The sequence below is a fragment of the Nyctibius grandis genome, chromosome 3, assembly GCF_013368605.1.
Source record: "Nyctibius grandis isolate bNycGra1 chromosome 3, bNycGra1.pri, whole genome shotgun sequence".
Classification (NCBI taxonomy): Eukaryota; Metazoa; Chordata; class Aves; order Nyctibiiformes; family Nyctibiidae; genus Nyctibius; species Nyctibius grandis.
In genome coordinates this window covers 5,873,653-5,892,898 of record NC_090660.1, presented here as the reverse complement: position 1 = coordinate 5,892,898, position 19,246 = coordinate 5,873,653, and the positions used below count along the sequence as shown (strand labels likewise).

At 43.4% G+C, this 19,246-nt stretch overlaps 1 protein-coding gene across 4 annotated transcripts in view; it reads left to right on the top strand.

Annotated features, from left to right (window-relative positions):
• The first annotated feature begins 4,664 nt into the window (after positions 1-4,664).
• ATP9B (ATPase phospholipid transporting 9B (putative)) overlaps positions 4,665-19,246 on the top strand; it is a 172,366-nt gene continuing 157,784 nt past the window's right edge. For all 4 annotated transcript variants that reach the window (XR_011047779.1, XM_068395815.1, XM_068395816.1 and 1 more), the window contains exon 1: positions 4,665-4,797. Coding sequence is in view for 3 of the 4 variants with exons in the window: in XM_068395815.1 (XP_068251916.1) it covers positions 4,703-4,797 (95 nt within the window). In the remaining variant the exon portion in view is untranslated. The remainder of the gene's footprint in view (positions 4,798-19,246) is intronic.

The following is a 19,246-nucleotide window of genomic DNA, read 5'->3' as shown; positions in this document are numbered from 1 at the left end:
GGAACAACCTCCCCAGGGATGTGGAGGAGTCCGCATCACTGTAGGTTTTCAAGACGTGACTGGGCAGGGTGCTAGATAAACTCATCAAGGCTCTGTTTCGCGTGAAAGGTTGGACCAGATGATCTTTAAGGTCCTTCCAGCGTGGGCTGTTCTATGGTTCCATGATTCTGAGTGCAACTCTTTCACCCATTTGTTGTTCTTGGTTGCCAGTGCTGCCATTATCATATTGCACACTTCAGGTCACAATCCAGCAGACCAAAGGTTTCGCCTGTACCATGAACATCTTTCTGCCATACAGTATCTTCAGAACAAGATGGGACGCCTCGCATGACTGGAATGTGGTCATGGATGGCTATGTCCTGCTCAGGAAAGACAGGCCGCTAAGGAGAGGTGGTGGAGTTGCTCTTTATGTGAGTGAGCAGCTAGAATGTATTGAGTTCTGTCCAGAGGCGGATCAGGAGCGAGTTGAGAGTTTGTGGGTGCGAATTAAGGGGCAGGCTGGCAGGGGTGATACTGTTGTGGGTGTCTATTACAGGCCACCGGATCAGGATGAGGACGGTGATGAGGCCTTCTACAGGCAGCTGAGAGCAGTCTCGCAATTACAGGGCCTGGTTGTTGTGGGGGATTTCAACTACCCTGATATTTGTTGGGAGGCCTACTCAGCCAGCCATCCCCAGTCCAGGAGGTTCCTCCAGTGCATTGATGATAACTTTCTGATGCAAATGGTGGATGAGCCAACTAGGAGAGGAGCGCTGCTGGATCTGATCCTCACTAACAAGGAGGGTCTGGTTGAAGAGGTGAAGGTTGAGGGCAGCCTTGGTTATAGCGACCATGAGATGGTAGAGTTCAGGATCTCATGTGGCAGGAACAGAATAGCTAGCAGAATCACAACCCTGAACTTCAGGAGGGCCAACTTTGGCCTTTTCAAGCAATTGCTAGGGGAAATCCCATGGGACAGGGTACTAGAAGGTAAGGGGGCCCAAGATAGTTGGTTAGCATTCAAGGACTGCTTCTTCCGAGCTCAAGATCAGAGCATCCCAACAGGTAGGAAGTCAAGGAAGGGTACCAGGAGACCTGCATGGTTGAACAGGGAACTGCTGGGCAAACTCAAGTGGAAGAAGAAGGTGTACAGATCGTGGAAGGAGGGGCTGGCCACTTGGGAGGAATATAAGTCTGTTCTCAGAGGATGTAGGGAGGCAACTAGGAAAGCTAAGGCCTCCTTGGAATTAAACCTTGCAAGAGAGGTCAAGGACAACAGAAAGGGCTTCTTCAAATACATTGCAGGTTAAGCCAACACTAGAGGCAATGTAGGCCCACTGATGAATGAGGTGGGGGTCCTGGAGACAGAGGATAAAAAGAAGGCGGAGTTACTGAATGCCTTCTTTGCCTCTGTCTATACTGTTGGAGGCTCTCCTGAGGAGCCCTGGACCCCTGCGGCCTCAGAAGAAGTCAGGATAGAGGAGGAATCTGTCTTGGTTGATGAGGGCTGGGTCAGGGACCAATTAAGCAACCTGGACGTCCATAAATCCATGGGCCCTGATGGGATGCACCCGCGGGTGCTGAGGGAGCTGGCGGAAGTCATTGCTAGGCCACTCTCCATCATCTTTGCTAAGTCGTGGGCAACGGGAGAGGTGCCTGAGGACTGGAGGAAAGCGAATGTCACTCCAGTCTTCAAAAAGGGCAAGAAGGAGGACCCGGGTAACTATAGACCGGTCAGCCTCACCTCCATCCCTGGAAAGGTGATGGAGCAACTTGTTCTTGGTGCTGTCTCTAGGCACATCAAGGATAGGGGGATCATTAGGGGCACTCAGCATGGCTTCACCAACGGGAAGTCTTGCTCAACCAACTTGATAGCCTTTTATGAGGATGTTACCCGGTGGATAGATGATGGTAAAACTGTGGATGTGGTCTATCTCGATTTCAGTAAAGCGTTTGACACGGTCTCCCACAGCATCCTCGCAGCTAAACTGGGGAAGTGTGGTCTGGATGATCGGGTAGTGAGGTGGATTGTGAACTGGCTGAAGGAAAGAAGCCAGAGAGTAGTGGTCAGCGGGACAGAGTCCAGTTGGAGGTCTGTGTCTAGCGGAGTTCCGCAAGGGTCGGTTCTGGGACCAGTTCTATTCAATATATTCATTAATGACTTGGATGAGGGATTAGAGTGCGCTGTCAGCAAGTTCGCTGATGACACAAAACTGGGAGGAGTGGCTGAGATGCCGGAAGGCTGCGCAGCCATTCAGAGAGACCTGGACAGGCTGGAGAGTTGGGCGGGGAGAAATTTAATGAAATATAACAAGGGCAAGTGTAGAGTCCTGCATCTGGGCAAGAACAACCCCATGTATGAGTACAAGTTGGGGACAGAGCTGTTGGAGAGCAGCGTAGGGGAAAGGGACCTGGGGGTCCTAGTGGATAGCAGGATGACCATGAGCCAGCAGTGTGCCCTTGTGGCCAAGAAGGCCAATGGCATCCTGGGGTGGATTAGAAGGGGTGTGGTCAGCAGGTCGAGAGAGGTTCTCCTCCCCCTCTACTCTGCCCTGGTGAGGCCGCATCTGGAGTATTGTGTCCAGTTCTGGGCCCCTCAGTTCAAGAAGGACAGGGAACTGCTAGAGAGAGTCCAGCGCAGAGCCACGAAGATGATTAAGGGGGTGGAACATCTCCCTTATGAGGAGAGGCTGAGGGAGCTGGGTCTCTTTAGCTTAGAGAAGAGGAGACTGAGGGGTGACCTCATTAATGTTTATAAATATGTAAAGGGCAAGTGTCAAGAGGATGGAGCCAGGCTCTTCTCAGTGACATCCCTTGACAGGACAAGGGGCAATGGGTGCAAGCTGGAGCACAGGAGGTTCCACTTAAATTTGAGGAAAAACTTCTTTACTGTAAGGGTGACTGAACACTGGAACAGGCTGCCCAGAGAGGTTGTGGAGTCTCCTTCTCTGGAGACATTCAAAACCCGCCTGGACGCGTTCCTGTGTGATATGGTCTAGGCAATCCTGCCCCGGCAGGGGGATTGGACTAGATGATCTTTCGAGGTCCCTTCCAATCCCTAACATTCTGTGATTCTGTGATTCTGTGAACAATGAAAGGAGAAAAGCCCACATTCTAGAAGACTGAAGGTGGCATCCTACCAGCACCTTTGGCTTGTGTAATTTGCACCATCAGCAACTCATTGCCAATGATCTTAGTCTCGCTGTCATCTTGTGTAAGCCCATTCATTTGTGAAATCCTTTTTTATTCCACTGTATTTTGAAATTAGTAAATTTAAGCCATTTTGCAAAATGACTGGCATACAACTAGGCAGTGAAACCTCGCTTCCTACTGTAGTGTTCCTAAGACATCTGAAATCTTCTGTTGGAAAGGTGACCCCAGCAACTTATGTTATTGAAGAGAAGCAAAAATTATTAAGAAGAGATTTTGCCGTGTACCTTTCATTTAATCTCGTGTTCTGCACTTTGGACATATTTTGCTGTCTTCTTTTGGTGGAAATTTCTTTGAACGAAAATTTTTCCTGGTAGATCCTTTTAAATTTTTTATTGGCTGTTTCTTCTACCTTGAATAGACATTGAGAAAGAAATATATGTTCCTTTTTTCTCCTTTTGTGGAAAGTCTTCTATATTTGTGATGGTGTTAGGCCTTTTGCTTCCCACAGCATCTGATTTCAGAGGAATATTGAGGGATAACATCCCACAGTAGGTCTATGAACACATCTATCTTCCAAACCAGTTCTTGTTCTTGTGTATTGATCTTTCCCCTGCGAGGTCCCATAGAGTGGTTCATTATCCCTGACTTACAGAATGTCCATTTCCATGTGGCAATACCTTTGGCTCACAAAAACTGTTGCTGTTTAGTGGCAGGAAACAATCATTGTCAATTCACAGTGCTTTTATTTGCTCTTGGCGATCACACGAGTACTCGCTGGCATCCAACATAGGTGAAGGCTAGTCCTTGCCATCCAAGAGATGGAAGGGTAGCCTACCTAGATCAACTTTAAAACAAGCAGGCATCTGCAGGCTGAGGACAACCGCTTTTGGGGTTGTCTCCCGCAATTCACACACAGAATCACACAGAATCAATCAGGTTGGAAGAGACCTCAGGGATCATCGAGTCCAACCGTTGCCCTGACACCACCCTGTCAACTAGACCATGGCACTAAAGTGCCATGTCCAGTCTTTTCTTAAACACATCCAGAGATGGTGACTCCACCACCTCCCTGGGCAGCCCATTCCAATGTCTAATAACCCTTTCTGAAAAGAAATTCTTCCGACGGAAGTTCCTCTTCCGACGCCTGAACTCTCGGGTTCCCGTGAAATGCCGGTGCCCCCCGTGCCGCCAGGCCTGCGGATCCCACCCGCGCAGCCTCTCGCTCTCCCTCTTCATGGCTCGCCCCTGTGGTACTTCAGAAGCTTAATTTAACGTCACCAACCCTAACGAAGGCTGGGGGGAGCCCACCCCGCCGCACCCCAGACCAGCACGCACCGGGCACAGCCCCCGCCCTGACCGCCCCGCCCCGCCCCCTCCGCGGGGCTCCGCCCCCTTGTTTACCCCGAGGCCCCGCCCCGCCGGCGCTCCGTTCCTCGCGGCGTCAGCCGGCGGTGTGCCGTGACGTCAGGGGTCCCGGCCGCGCCTCGCGGGCGGCGGGGGCGAGGCGAAGCGGTGCTGCGCGGGGGGAGGGAGGAGAGGAAGCGGCGAGGCGGAGGGGGGCGCCCCCAACATGGCGGACCAGATCCCGCTGCACCCGGTGCCGCGCAGCACCCAGCGGAGAGCGGCCTATTACACCGCCGCCGCCGCGGCGCAGAGGCACAACAGGTACGGGCAGGGGCGGCGCGGGGCGGCGGCTTCCCCCCCCCGCCCCGGCACCATCTGTAACGGCGGGCGGGGCGGTGTGTGCCCCTCGCCCAGCCCCGTTGCCCTGTGGGACTCCGGGACCGCCTGCCCGGTCCGCGGGCAGGGCGGGAAGGGGTGACGGCCGCCCTGTAGGCCGAGAAGAGGAGTGTCGGCAGCCGCTGCTTCTTCCAGGCCTCCGCGGTCCTGGCCGCCCCGCTGGGCCCCCGTGGGGGAGCGCGTCTGGCTGGTCCCTTCGCCCGGCGGCGGGGCACGGGGCCGGGCCGGGCTGTGGTGGCGGCGGGTGGTGCTGCAGGGCCCCGCGGGAGGATGCGCAGGGCGCCCTCGGCCCTGCCGCTCCCGGCGCCGGCCCCGCGCCCACGGGTGCGGCCTTCGCTCCCCCGGCCCCGCGGGACAACTCCGCGCAACTCGGGTCCCTTGCCGGTAGTTGACTTACGAGCGGAATACCCGCGTTGGGTGGCTTATCTGGGCGTCGTCAGTAAATATGCTGTGAGGGAGTTACTGTGTATTAGCAGAGAAAACGTTCTTGAATGCAAGAATTAACTCCAGATTTTTTGAAATGTCCTATATTGGGGGTTAAGCAATTTGAAGCCAGTTTAAAGGTCTGCTATCAAATTAATTTTTCAGGCGAAGATTGAATGTTTCTTTGCTTCCCATTATTCTGAGTAATTTCTGAGTAATTTCTAGGTATACTGTTGTTGTGAGCAAGGAAAAACTTCACTCCATAATTTTGGTATGTCCATTGGACAGCACTCTTACAGCGGAGGATGTGATTATAGTTAGTTGTTTGAGGGGTTTTTTCTCTTCTCTTGGTTTTTGGAGCATGCTGGTTTTGGACAGAAGGACTGGAGGGAGCAGTTGTAGGATCCGAAATAAATGGGCTTTCTAAAAACAGAATAGTTGGTGCTGTTGTTCTAATTCCAATAAAGTGATAAATCTGTTTCATCATGAATAAAATGTATTTACTTTTTTGTCGGAATGGAGTAGCTAACAGAAAAGGTAGTTTAAAACTGTGCAGCATAGGTTAGGCTTAAATTATGTTGTCTTGATTCTTAAACTAGATTAAAATAATTTTTTATGAACGTTCACAAACTTGTAGGACAGTTCTCGCTAATACTTGAATGTCTGACAATTTGTAGCAGGTTTGTCCTCTGTGCTGAGGTAAGGCAGTGCTACCATCATCATCCCTATTCCTCAGAGAACTGAAGCAGGGGAAGCTCTTGTTGGAATCTGTAAGCTTCTCAGTAGGTGTTGTGCTTTGGAAGGAAAAGGGAAAGGGGAGGATTATGTAGGCAAAAACTTAGTCCAGATCACGAAAGGTATCAGGTCATTCTATTGTAGGTTAGCCAGGAGTGTTTTGGTGATTTGAAAAATGCTGTAGATATGATGGGCTGAGTTCATAAATCAGGTAGATGCACAGGTTAATTGAAGGTATGTTTGCAGGCAGTAGTTACAGCTATTTATACAAACGGTTTAAACCTGGCTTTATAAACAGATTTGACAAGCTGTAAGATCTAGCAAGGAACTACTGATTCATTATGGATCTGCTTCTTCCCCTCTGACTTGTTTGATCAACATCATCTTCTATAGATTGTGGATTAAATTCCTTCTAGTTTAGATTACATTTTTCAGAGTTCTGGTCTTTCATAATCTATGTGTTTCTCCAGTGCAGGTGATACGTATTTAACTTACTGATCCTCCACACAAATGATTATCTAGGATTTTCATTACTTTTGTTCAACTACTTGTATGTTTATAAAACCTTTAAAAGTTGACAGGCATATTTGTTATGTTTATTTTTATCACTTGATTAAATAAATCTCTTTTGAGCTCTGAGAATTCGAGTACCTATTCCAACCTCTTCACTCACTTTAATTCTTTATATTTTTCTTAAGGTGAGTTGAGTAGGTTGGTCATTCTCCTTCAAGAATACCATGCCCTGGATTTGTGAGAGCACCTGTTGTCTGCTTTGGAAGGTGTGCTATGGACCTGTAACAAAAGCATGGCAAAGCTTGTGTAGATTCTACCACAGGTGTCTTGTGTAACGTCAGAGAGGAACTATGGCAGTGCAGATAGTTGAGCTACAGCTCCTAAGTCTTATGACTCTAAGTTTGTAATTGAACTACAGCTCCCATGTCTTTATGAATGATTCATCCTGCTTTTCTAATCTTTATCTTCAGCACAGACTTTGAAGAAGCCTTGCATTCCTGTGGAAACTGCAGCAAAGGTCCTGATGTTGCAGATACTTGTAAGAGTATTGAAGTGAAATCACTGAGGTCTCTGATATGCAGAAAGTTATCACATGCACGTACACATGCGGATTTTGCCTAAAAGGGTATAATTCACACTTCGAAGATGTCTAGAAACAAACACTGATTAAAATACAGTAGAGTTGGTATCTAAGGGTTAATCCAGCACTGTGGTTTCTTGGCCTTCAAGAGTCTTTGACTTGCTGTGATTTATTTCTTCAGTGAAGAATTTACAGTCTTTTGGAAGTCTTTACACAGATCCTTAACTTCAGTGTGGTAGTGTTTTTAACTGAAATTGATTGCCCTGCTACTGTGCAACATCAGTTAATACAACTTATCAGTTGTTAACCTTTAGTGGCCTCAAACCTAATTTGTAGGATGACTTCTTTTGCTTGAGCTAAGCAGTCTACAGGAGTCTTTGCCAGTGTTGCTTTGCAGTGAGGACAAAGACTTTCTCATTCAGTGTTTGTCCTTAATATGCTTTGTGCTTTTGAGATTATTTTGACAGACTGATAGCCTGTATTTTAAAGCTGGAATATGTTCTTCCCATACACGTAAAAAATGTTGATGATATACACCTGAGATTGTACACTTCTGTATAAAATTGTAGCCAGTTAAGAACCATGAAATGTCCCCGGATGTACTTCATATATAAACATGACAAGATTAATGTATTTTATATATTCACTTTGTATATGTTAAGGCCTGTTTAAAAAAAATAATTAAAATACATATTAAATGTTACCTATGGTTCAATGGACACATGCATCCTGTTCTGCTTTTATTTCTGGTGTTTAAGGGCAACGTATTACTTTTGCAGTAGAAATTCAGGTTTTGTATCTTCTGCCATCTTCCCCTACCTCAGATGGCCAGAGGACTGTTTGTGTGCTACTGTTAGAAACTAGGGAAATCTATCCTGAAGTAAAGGTTGTTCATCTTCAAATTATTAAAAAAAAGTGGTATTGTTTAATATATTCAACTTGAATAGTTGTAGAATGCGTGGGGAAAGAGAGGTGATTGATTCACACTTTGTCCTTCAGCATGAAGGATCTGTTATCTACAGGAAAAACTGCTGCTTTTTGTTTACTTGTGAAGGGAAAAGAGGACCAGAGAACACCCAAGATCACCTTAAATGTGCAGTGAGACTTAACGTGCTTGTTCTGGTATGTTAGACTTGTATTTGTCATCATCAGCCCCAGAGTAATCAACTGCTAAACACAGGAAGGAAGTTAACTGTGCTGTGCCTGTGTTGTCATGTGAGGTTGATGGAAGGAAAACAAGAAGCCTGGTGGAATTTTGAAGCTGATAAGAAATTAAACACTAGGCAACCCTTACTTATCCATCACAAAGTACCTGGTTTGTTCGGGTGTCCTGCACTTGCTGCTGTCACCATATGCTTGTATTTGGCCTAATAGGGCTGAGGTGTGAGGTGTTGGGACTCCTGAGCTGGTACCAAAACATCAGGTCTTACAAGCTGTGTCCAATGTTACGTAAATTCAGCTGCAGTCCAGGTATTCACAAAGATGATGTCATGAAAAACACTAACTCATTGGAAGGAATCCTCTTGCATGATTACTCATAGTATGGGTCACAGTAGTGTACTTAGGAATGACCACACTAGATATATTCGGTGGTTGCAGTAGGGCAAGTTGTGGAAGAGGTCAACGGCTGTTGCTTGTCTCTGTGGTTTACTCACTGATAGAGAAACTCTGTTTTAAGGCAACTGGCTATGCTGTTGTTTTTGTATTCTCATTCTTTTATGTCACTAGCGAAAAAGAAAATTACATGAGAAGGAAAAAAGAACAAAATAATAGGATAATATGTACTTTGTCCAGGTAAACGCAGGATACTTGCTGCTTAACAACTGGTGGACTGCAGCTTATTTCATGCGAAGTATGTATAATAGGAAAAAAAACCTATTCCAGGCAAAACGGAATGGAAGTCTGCAGAACTTGGTTTGCTGAGGATTCACATGCTTCCCTGATACTTACAAATGTCAAACAAATTTTCATATTACATAGAAAGTAAGATTATTTAATGTAGTATTACTGTTCTAATGCTTTTCATTTAAGTGAAAGCTGTTCCTAGCAATTTTTGTAGTCCTTCTGGCTAAGATTTCTCAAGGTGTTTGGCTAGGTTTCACAGTGAACTACCAAAAAAAAGGGACATAAAAATGTCAACAGATAATACTAGATGCAGTAATTCTGTGATTACTTATTTCTGATGCTGTCTGAAGTAAGCTTTGTTAAAATACTTTGATACCTCGTGCCTGCTCAGTCGTATGTTAGAAACGTGAGTTCTAGTTCTGAACTACAGTGTGATTTTCATAGTTCAGATGTTATTCTTCGTATTCCAGTGGCAAATTGTATGCTACGTTTTTGATATTTTAAGTGTAATAATTAAGAATAAAAACTTCCCCAAATAACTCAATGTTATTTATTGAGACCATGTAACAACCATAGCTAATAGGACCTAACATCTCTTGTAAAACAGTGTTTACAGAAAGCTCATAACTTGTTTTGCTATAACTGTGGTTATGGAAAGCCTTGCAAAATGTCCGTAATTGTTCAAGAAACCAAACATTGATATGTTATCAGTAGAGTTTACCTGTTGCATAGGTTGTGTGCAGTGATACTTGGTATTTCTTGCAGTTTTTCTACAATGTTGCTAGTTCCTATGAATCTCTTTCCCTGGGTACTTCTGAATGTTTAGAACCTAAGTGCTTACAATATTTGGGCAGAGTTTTACAGGTTTCATTTTAATCTCTTCTTCTCCCCCACACACCTGTTAATGGAATGGCTCTGCATATTTCATCCTGAAAATGAATTTGAAAATGATGGATGAATCTGAAGGATTGACAGTATTGATATTAAAGCTTCTGTGATAAAGCATTCTGAAGATGGAACTGAATTTACTTTTGAACATTTATGTTTTAAAACTGCTGTTGCAGAGTGGCAGTAACTTGTCCAAACATCTGTTGTTTGACCAGAAGCAACAAATTGTTTAGTCCAGGAACATAAACTGTAAAGGTTTATGTTACTTTTTTTGTAGAAATAGCATTGTTAATGCTATTCATCCTGCTGCTCAAGGGTATGGTCACAGAAACTCCTAAAAGTTAAGCAACTGTGGAGTGTGCAGGAGTGGGTACTGCTTGTTAATTGTCTGCCTGTGTACTGGCACACTTACACTTGCTCATGGAGAAAGCTCGTAACATTATCCTGGTTCCTGTGATGCTTTGTTTAAATCGGAGCCCCTGTCTTGTGTTTTGTTTTTTCCTGTGACTTGTACAGAACTGGCAATTAAGTGGACGCACCATTACAGATTAGTCTAACCCACTTCTCTGTAGGACACAAATTTTCTTTGCTGGAGGTAGCAACTCAAAGTGAGATAGTTGTTACTGTGATACCAAAAATTACAAATGTTACAGGTTCAGTTGATACTTGCTAGAAGTGTCATGAGCTCTGAACAACCAGTAGTATTCCTGATAAGTGTTTTATGTTACAGCTGCTAGTATGTAGATGTTGAAGTGTATTGGAAATGAGAACGCATTAAAATACACAGCTCTATGTTATGCTGATATATTCAAATGTTCATTCAGATACACCTCTGTCTTTTGTTTTAGCTTGAGGAAAGGATCAAATGCAGTGCAAAGAAATCTCTGTGCAGTTGTTGTTGGGAGAATTGTCTGTACTGTTATGCTTTTCTTACAAAGTAGATCAATTGTGTATATTCTTTTTACAGGAGAACTGTTACCTCTCTGTTTTTTACTGACTTCACCTGAAATTCAAAGTGTTTGTCTCTTTTGCAAAGCAAAAAACTGCCTTTCTTTTCCTTAAAAAAAAAAAAAAAAAAAAATTGATGTCACTGTCTTGCAAGACATACTGTCCTTTGTCATGTCTTTCCTGAATAGTGGTTTTGGACAGAGATTCGCCATTGTTGTTTGGGACTATGTTAGTGAGCAATTTTTAGGCTGAATCTGAGATGCCATCTCTTAATTCTGATTCTTCTAACAGGGTTGTTTGCATGGCACCTTTGTACTTGGGATGTTGTATTTGTATAACAGTGGTTGGGTCTGTGTTTTCAAGACATCTCAAGTTATGCAGCACCACTAGTTTTTAGAAAGTTAAGTTAGCAGTGAATTTTCTTTTTAACTTTCTTCTCAGTGTATGTTCTATGCCTGTTGTTCACATTCCTGGATTGCGTGTTGCTTTGCTGAAGACTTTATTGGTAGATTAATACTGCTTGTTGGGACTGGCACTTGGTTTAGGATAGGTGTAGATTCTGAGATTTTTGCCTGGGACAAAGGTCAAATTAGTTTGATATATAACTTTTGAGAAACAGCCTTGCCATATGTTAATGTTTTCAGAGATTTTATGCAGTATGTGTTGTCATTGTTGTTTTAGTTTCTGTAGCTTTTGCTTTTCAGAGCAATCTTAGATTTAATGATGCAAGTAACCATATTACATGCATATAGAGCTGCTCTAGCAACTGTAGAATATTTTTACATACAATGACACTTTCATTGGTGTCATACCTGAGAAGTAGTTTGTAATACTTTGTCTGCAGGCATAAACTTCGATGACGTAGGAACTTTAAGTGATTTTAGTAATTAGTTGCAGTTCTTTGACTTGACATTACTTAGAACTGTGTATTTGGAAAAAGTTGTCCTTATGTTTTTTTGCTGCACTAGTAATACTCTTTCACACCAAGATAGGTTTATAGACAGTTATAATCTTTAGCATGATTATTCTTAAGTAATTATCCTGATCTGAAGCATTTTAATCATTAGGCATAAAAGTGTTTGAGAACTTCAAATTGCTATTGCAGATGGTATCTTTTGCAATGAGCACATGTGACTGTGTGCAGTAGAATAAACTTTGTAAATATATTTCTAAGGTTGTTGATGTTTAAGCTGTTATTTTTGCCCTATATTTGCATGCCTTCCTGGTTTGTGTATGTAGTATCTAAATACAGTGATTTGTGTTGCTTGGGCAGGCATTCGGATTGCTAGGAACAGGGAGAGAAAATGACTGGGCTACAATGTCAATAACAATACCCAGTGATAGCGATAAAATGGTCCCGTTGTTGTGATCAATGACGTACCCTACTAATTAAAAATAGGGTTCTGGTGAATGTAGATGATGTTTCCTCAGGTCCTGCTGTGTATTTAGGTATTTCTGGTAACTGTTTATTAAATACAGAGACTCACTCATCTTGTCATGGGTTGAAAAAGATCTTACATTAGGATATGCGTAGCGGTTTGTAAGGTAAGCAAAGGGGAGTAAGGAAGGGTACCTTTTTTCATGAGGGCTTCATTATGGAGATCTTCTTAGTTTCTTCATCTGTATACAGCTCTGGTAAGAAAGTGTGAGCTAGGAGAGAGAGAAGGCAGATAGCATTCAGAATATTTGCTTTATGTAAGTGTCTGGTGGAACCTGTAGTTTTAGTATATGTGATTTAAGCGATTTTTGATAAGCTACTGATGAAAGGGAGCTGCCTTGGTAATAACTATGTAGTCTGCTTTTAGACCTTTATCTTAACAGATGTAAGGGCTTTTCCCTTAGTTCTGCATGGCAGAAGATGCCAGCTTTTTTTTTTTTTTTAATTATAGTAGTTGATCAAAAATGCTGCCTTGTGTTTTTCCAGAATATCTCTCTGCATCATTTGTAAAAGCCTGGGGGCAACTTGATTTATTTGGTCTTATTGCAGTAAATATTATTTATCTCAGTGATGCACTCAGTAATAAGCTTGCCTGCATACAGTAGAAGTACTTTTTCCTTCTGTCTATTTTGTTGTCCAATGGATAAACATGCGCTGTGATGGGAGTGTTGTAATAGGTTTTTAAAGATCCTGATACGGAAGGACACAAAAGCAAAGTTAACTATTGAAACTTTGCTTTGTAATAGGATTATTTTGTGTGTATGTGTGTGTATATGTACTTTTTTAGACCAGGACTTGTATTTAGAGACTTCCCAAGTAATACTGATTAGGGGTGCACTTGCATTAGAGGCACATCTAAAGCTAAATAGGGACAAATAACGACAAGCTCTAATCAATTCTAAAAACTTCTGAAATAGCTTTTCTGTTTTGGAGGAAGAGGTTAAAAGGATTCTTTAAATTTCATGCATTTAGCTGTAGAAGATTTTTCCATTTTTCACTTCTGTTGTTATCTAGGAACAACATGATTGCTCTGTAGTTTAAATGAATTTACTGCTGTGTAAAGCATAGAGGTGTTTGAAATTAGAGGGGGAAAAAGTAACTTCCAGTCTTTAGAAATGCAGAAGGATGTTTGAAAAAAATAAGTATTTGTAGTTTGATTTTTCTCAGGTAGCTTCTGGCAAAGCAATCTGTTTTATGGAGACACTGGATATTTGACTAAGAGGAGCAGTTATATGAAAATACATTGTATACTTATAAGCATGGTTGTGGATGAACATACATTTCTTAATAAAATTTTTCCTGCTGCTGTGAAGTTTCCTGGGATTTTTTTCTTTGTCACAGGACAGGATCTGAACAGTTACATCAGTGATACAGGCAGCCTACAGCAGTTGCTGCTTTGGTTGATTTGTCCTTTAAGAAACAATTCTTGCTCGTCATAGAAATATGCCTGTCCCTTTCTTCGTTATTGCTCCTACTGCATCTTTACAATTTGGCAGTCTTCTCCTTTATCCTCAGACTGCGAAGGTGTTAACCTACGTTAACCCTTGGAGGAATTACTGAAGGTAGAGCAGGATATGGCTGAGAGAGATTGTGCTGCTTACCCCCTCAGTCTTTCCTCTGCCCATGACCAGAAGCAGAGGGAGTCGTGTGGCTGGCAGCAGTCACGAGCCAAATCACCAGTGCTTGGAAGGATGGGACATGGCCATAGTGGCAGGCAGTGGTAGCTCAACTGTCAGTAACTGGTCTTTCTCAGCTTTTCTACTCAGATGCTCAGCTGGAACTTTTTCCACTGCCTCCTGCCTTCCATGCTACTCTGCATCCCACAGCCATCTCCTATGTCCAGTTCCTGTGTAGACTTGTGGCCACGCATTCCTTTTCCCTCCCTCACTAGGTTTGAGAAATACTCTTTAAGACATCAGGTTTGTTTTTCCTTCTTGTGAATTATGGTATATAGCACAAGTGATAGTGCGTAAATACTGTTTCCTTGTCGCCTATCTGACACAGTGCTTCTAACCTACGTGGGTCTTTTAAGCAGGCAGTTAGAAAAATCCATCATAGATACTGCTTTTGCAGTTGTCAAGTGAGTAAAACCAGAAAAACCTGCAGTCATGGTTGCCCTGCCCCTTGCACCTTCTTGCTGCACCCTTGAACATTGCTCTTTTAGAACAATGGAAAGCTGGCAGAAAATACAGAAATAATTATGGATCTAGATAGGTAGCCAGGTTAGATTTCACAGAATCACAGAATCAACCAGGTTGGAAGAGACCGCAGGGATCATGGAGTCCAACCGTTGCCCTGACACCACCCTGTCAACTAGACCATGGCACTAAGTGCCATGTCCAGTCTTTTCTTAACACCTCCAGAGATGGTGACTCCACCACCTCCCTGGGCAGCCCATTCCAATGTCTAATGACCCTTTCTGAGAAGAAATTCTTCCTAATGTCCAACCTGAACCTCCCCTGGCGAAGCTTGAGGCTGTGTCCTCTTGTCCTATCACTAGTTGCCCGGGAGAAGAGGCCGACTCCCACTTCACTACAACCTCCCTTCAGGTAGTTGTAGACTGCAATAAGGTCACCTCTGGGCCTCCTCTTCTCCAGGCTAAACAACTCCAGCTCCCTCAGCTGTTCCTCGGAGGTCAGACCCTCCAGACCCTTCACCAGCTTGGTCGCCCTCCTCTGGACTCGCTCCAACACCTCAACATCTTTCTTGAAGTGCGGGGCCCAGAACTGGACACAGGATTCAAGGTGCGGCCTCACCAGTGCCGAGTACAGAGGGACGATCACTTCCCCAGACCGGCTGGCTACACTATTCCTAATAGAGGCCAGGATGCCATTGGCCTTCTTGGCCACCTGGGCACACTGCTGGCTCATGTTTAGCCGTCTGTCGATCAGCACCCCCAGGTCTCTTTCCGCCAGACCGCTCTCTACCCACTCTTCCCCCAGCCTGTAGCGCTGCATGGGGTTGTTGTGGCCGAAGTGTAAGACCCGGCACTTGTTCTTGTTGAACCTCATGCCGTTGGTCTCGGCCCATCTATCTAATCTGTCCAGATCCCTCTGTAGTTCCTTCCTACCCTCCAGCAGATCAACACCCCCACCCAGCTTGGTGTCATCTGCAAATTTACTGAGGGTGCACTCAATCCCTACGTCTAGATCATGTATAAAGATATTGAACAGCACCGGCCCCAGAACTGAGCCCTGGGGAACACCGCTAGTGACCAACCGCCAGCTGGACTTTGCCCCATTCACCACCACTCTCTGGGCTCGGCCATCCAGCCAGTTTTTAACCCATCGAAGAGTCCACCCATCCAAGCCCTGGGCAGCCAGTTTGTCTAGGAATTTAAATGAATTAAAATGGTGTCCATTACCAGTTATGGCACCCATGGAACCCTACAGCTGCATCTGCTTGGGCAAACAGCCATCAAAGTGGAATGATGTAGGTACAGGTTACTTGAGGCATCATTCTCACAGCAGATGTTTATATGAATTTAATTTAAAAGTATTTATTGTACATGGTTTCCTTTCACTTAAATCTGTTAAATGATATTCTTAGTAGCAGTCAGATTTTATTGAGTTATTTAGTGTTGATGTTCCTTTTTCCTTAGGAAACCATATTTTGTCAAGATAGTTGTCTTCATACCTGATTTAGTAGCACTCATGCTGAGAGTTTTGATGTCTTCACTCTGGCTTCTTTATTCATGTTGCTTTCAGTGCTTCTCTAGTTTAATAAAAGTTTCTATGATTATACTTAATTGATTGGTCACTAAAGGAAAATCAGCACTTAAGTGCAGAAGCAATTAAGTGCGGAAAAATACCTAGGTAACAAAGACATAAAGATTTTTGTCCTCATCCTAGTTATGAAAAATCCATTATTCATTATCTTATTGTTTTTAAATCCTGAAGTACAATTTTCCAACACAATAGCAAAATTGCTTTTGAAACAGAATAAATTGCTTGCCAGTTCAGAGGCGGTATTTTGAAGTCAGGATTACTAAACATGATGGTGCTTATGCACATTATCTTCACTGCTTGGTGAAGCTCCATATTGAAAAGTGCAAACCTAGATACTGATTGTGGAAAAAAATATTTGTTTATAATATAATGGCAAAAAAACCTTAAAGAAATTACTATTAGGACATCAATGTATTCTGCAAATATTGCCACATTTACAAGAGTAGATTTAAACATTACGCATGTCTCTGTGTCTCGGCCAAGTCTCTCTCCTGTAATTCTCTTGCATTAGCATGTTCCCTCGAGAGACTTTAACCATGTTTGCTGTGTTACCTTTGTATTTAAAAGATATTATTTTCTGATTCAGGCGCTTGTTAACTTTGTACAGAAGTAAAAGGGATCTGTTACTTTGCAATATCTTGCTGTATGCTCCAGTACAGCTAGCAGATTGTGATTTCACTGGGTGGTGTTACAAATACACTATTAATTGTTTAGATGTCTAAAAGCAAAACACAATGCAAGGGAAAGCTCTATATTAAAACTGTGATAATGTAATTTGCAAATTTAACCAGGAGAGATTATAAAAGCATTGAATGTGAATCTGTTTAAAGACAGGCCTGTTTTACTGGAAGTCTTAGCATAATGTCTTAAGTTTTTTCGAAGCAGTGGTTTTATTGTCTAGTGTTAAAATGAGTCTAGTCTGAGAGTAATCCGTATATTTAGTATAATATACATGTTAACCTGTAATAACTGCTCTGTTTTGTGAAGAGAATTTTTCGTTTAGTGTTTTTTCTTAGTGACCATTAATAGTAATGGGAATGGAAAACATATTGCGAGATTGCCATATTAAACTAAACATCAGATGCAGCTTTTTGCAAACAACATTGTTTGTGAAGATCAAGTTTTTCATGTTTGTTTTAAACTTGCTTTTTTTTTTTGACCTGGGTACTTGTGGTAATAATTCTGAAAGCATTTTCCATGCCATATTTTCACATAACTAACTTTCTGGGAACTTGTAGCTTTTAACAAATTTGCGCAGTTTTTTAGTTTGAAACTTTTGTTGTGTTTTCTGCAGTGTGGTTGTGCTTTTGCGTCATTGGAAACAGATGAAAATTTTTCTTCACAAGGTCTAACATGCTTAAGGTTCCAATACTGAGTTGACTTCCAGCCAGGGGGATGGGGAGTGTGTGTTTATTATTATTCCTAGTTATGCATTATTTTCTAATCTGGTCAGAACACACTGTTAAACATCCATTGATGATGTCTCGTACCAAGTGATTCAAAGGAGGTGCAGAAAGCAGGGCATCACCTGCAAACCAAAGAGGAAGTGTCTACCTAATGATTGTTTAACCAATAGTAGGTTTGGGGTTGTTTTTTTTCTCTCCTTCCTTATTAGATCTTCCTTCTTAACTGTGTTGATACCGATTTATTACATGTAGCCAGTGTAAATTATGTGGTGTACCTTTTCAATAGAAATCTAATACTACAATACAATCGCTCCCTCCCCCCCTCCCTTTCCTGGCATCCAAAAAGGGTAATAACTGTTTTAATCTGTTCCTGTGTACAACATGGCACAACATAGAAAATCTAGGGGAAAAAGGAAATGTTCTCAGATTTTTGTATTAAATATACAATAAGTTGAGAAAATGCAAATCCAATGACGGTACTTTTTCATGCTTAGTCCTGGTGTTTGTAATGTTACTTTCTTTTTAAAATATTGGGTTTGTCTATCAAGATTTTGGACTGAATACTGCTCAGGGTGCTGTTCTGTGTCAGCAGAACCTCACACCCTGTTCAAGCAGGGCCACCTAGAGAGGGTTGCTCAGGATCATGTCCAGACAGCTTTTAAACATCTCCAAGGATGGAGATGCCACAACCTCCCTGGACAACCCTTGCCAGTGCTCAGTCATCCTCATGGTAAAAAAGATGTTTCCTGATGTTCAGATGGCACCTGCTGTGTTTCAGTTTTGTGCCCACTGCCTCTTGTCCTGTGACTGGGCTCCACTGAAGAGAGCCTGACTCAGTCGTCTTTGCAGCCTCTCTTCAGGTATTTATAGACATTAATAAGATCCTGCCCATGCCTTGTCTTCTCCAGGCTGAACAGTCCCAGCTCTCTCAGCCTTTCCTCATAGGAGAAATGCTTCAGTCTCGTAATCTTCTTCATGGCCCTTCATTGGACTCTCTCCAGTATGTCCATGTCTCTCGTGTCCAGTTCTCCAGTACAGGAGTCTAGTGTGTGGCCTCACCAGTGCTGAGCAGAGGGGAAGGATCTCCTCCCTTGACCTGCTGGCCATATGTTGCCCAACACAGAGCAGAATGCAAATAACTTTCTTTGTGGCAAGGGCACATGGCTGGCTTATGTTCAACCTGGTGTCCACCAGGATCCCAGGTTCTTTTCTGCCAAGCTCCTTTCCAGCTGGGTGGCCCCCAGCATATACTGATGTGTGAGGTTTTTCCTTGCCAGGTGCAGGACTTTGCACTTCTCCTTGCTGAGCTTCCTGAGCTTCCTGTCAACTAATTTCTCCAGCCTGTCAAGTTTGTGCTGGATGGCAGCATGGCCCATCTGGCCTATCAGACACTCCTTCCAGTTTTGTGTCATCTGCAAACTTGCTGAGGGTGCGCTCTGCCCCGTCATCCAGATCACTAACGAAGATGTCAAATAAGACTGGACCCCTGGGGTAAACTGCTAGTTACTGGCCTCCAACTACACTCGCCACTCTCTGGGCCTGACTGTTCAGCCAGTTTTCACTGTCTGCTCATCCAGCTCCTGCATCGTTGCAGTTCTCCTTGCTGAGATTCCTGCATCAACAGCTTGTCTATGAGGATTTTATGGGAGACAGTATCAAAGGCCTTACTGAAGTCCAAGCAGACCCTATCCACTGCTCTCCCCTCATCTACTAGGCCAGTTATTTCATCATAGATCTTTATCAAGTTGGTCAAGCATGGCTTCCTGTTGGTGAAGCCATGCTGACTAGTCCTGATTATTTTCTTGTCCTTCATGTGCCTGGAAATGGTTTCCAGGATGAACTGTTCCATGACCTTCCTAGGGACTGTAGT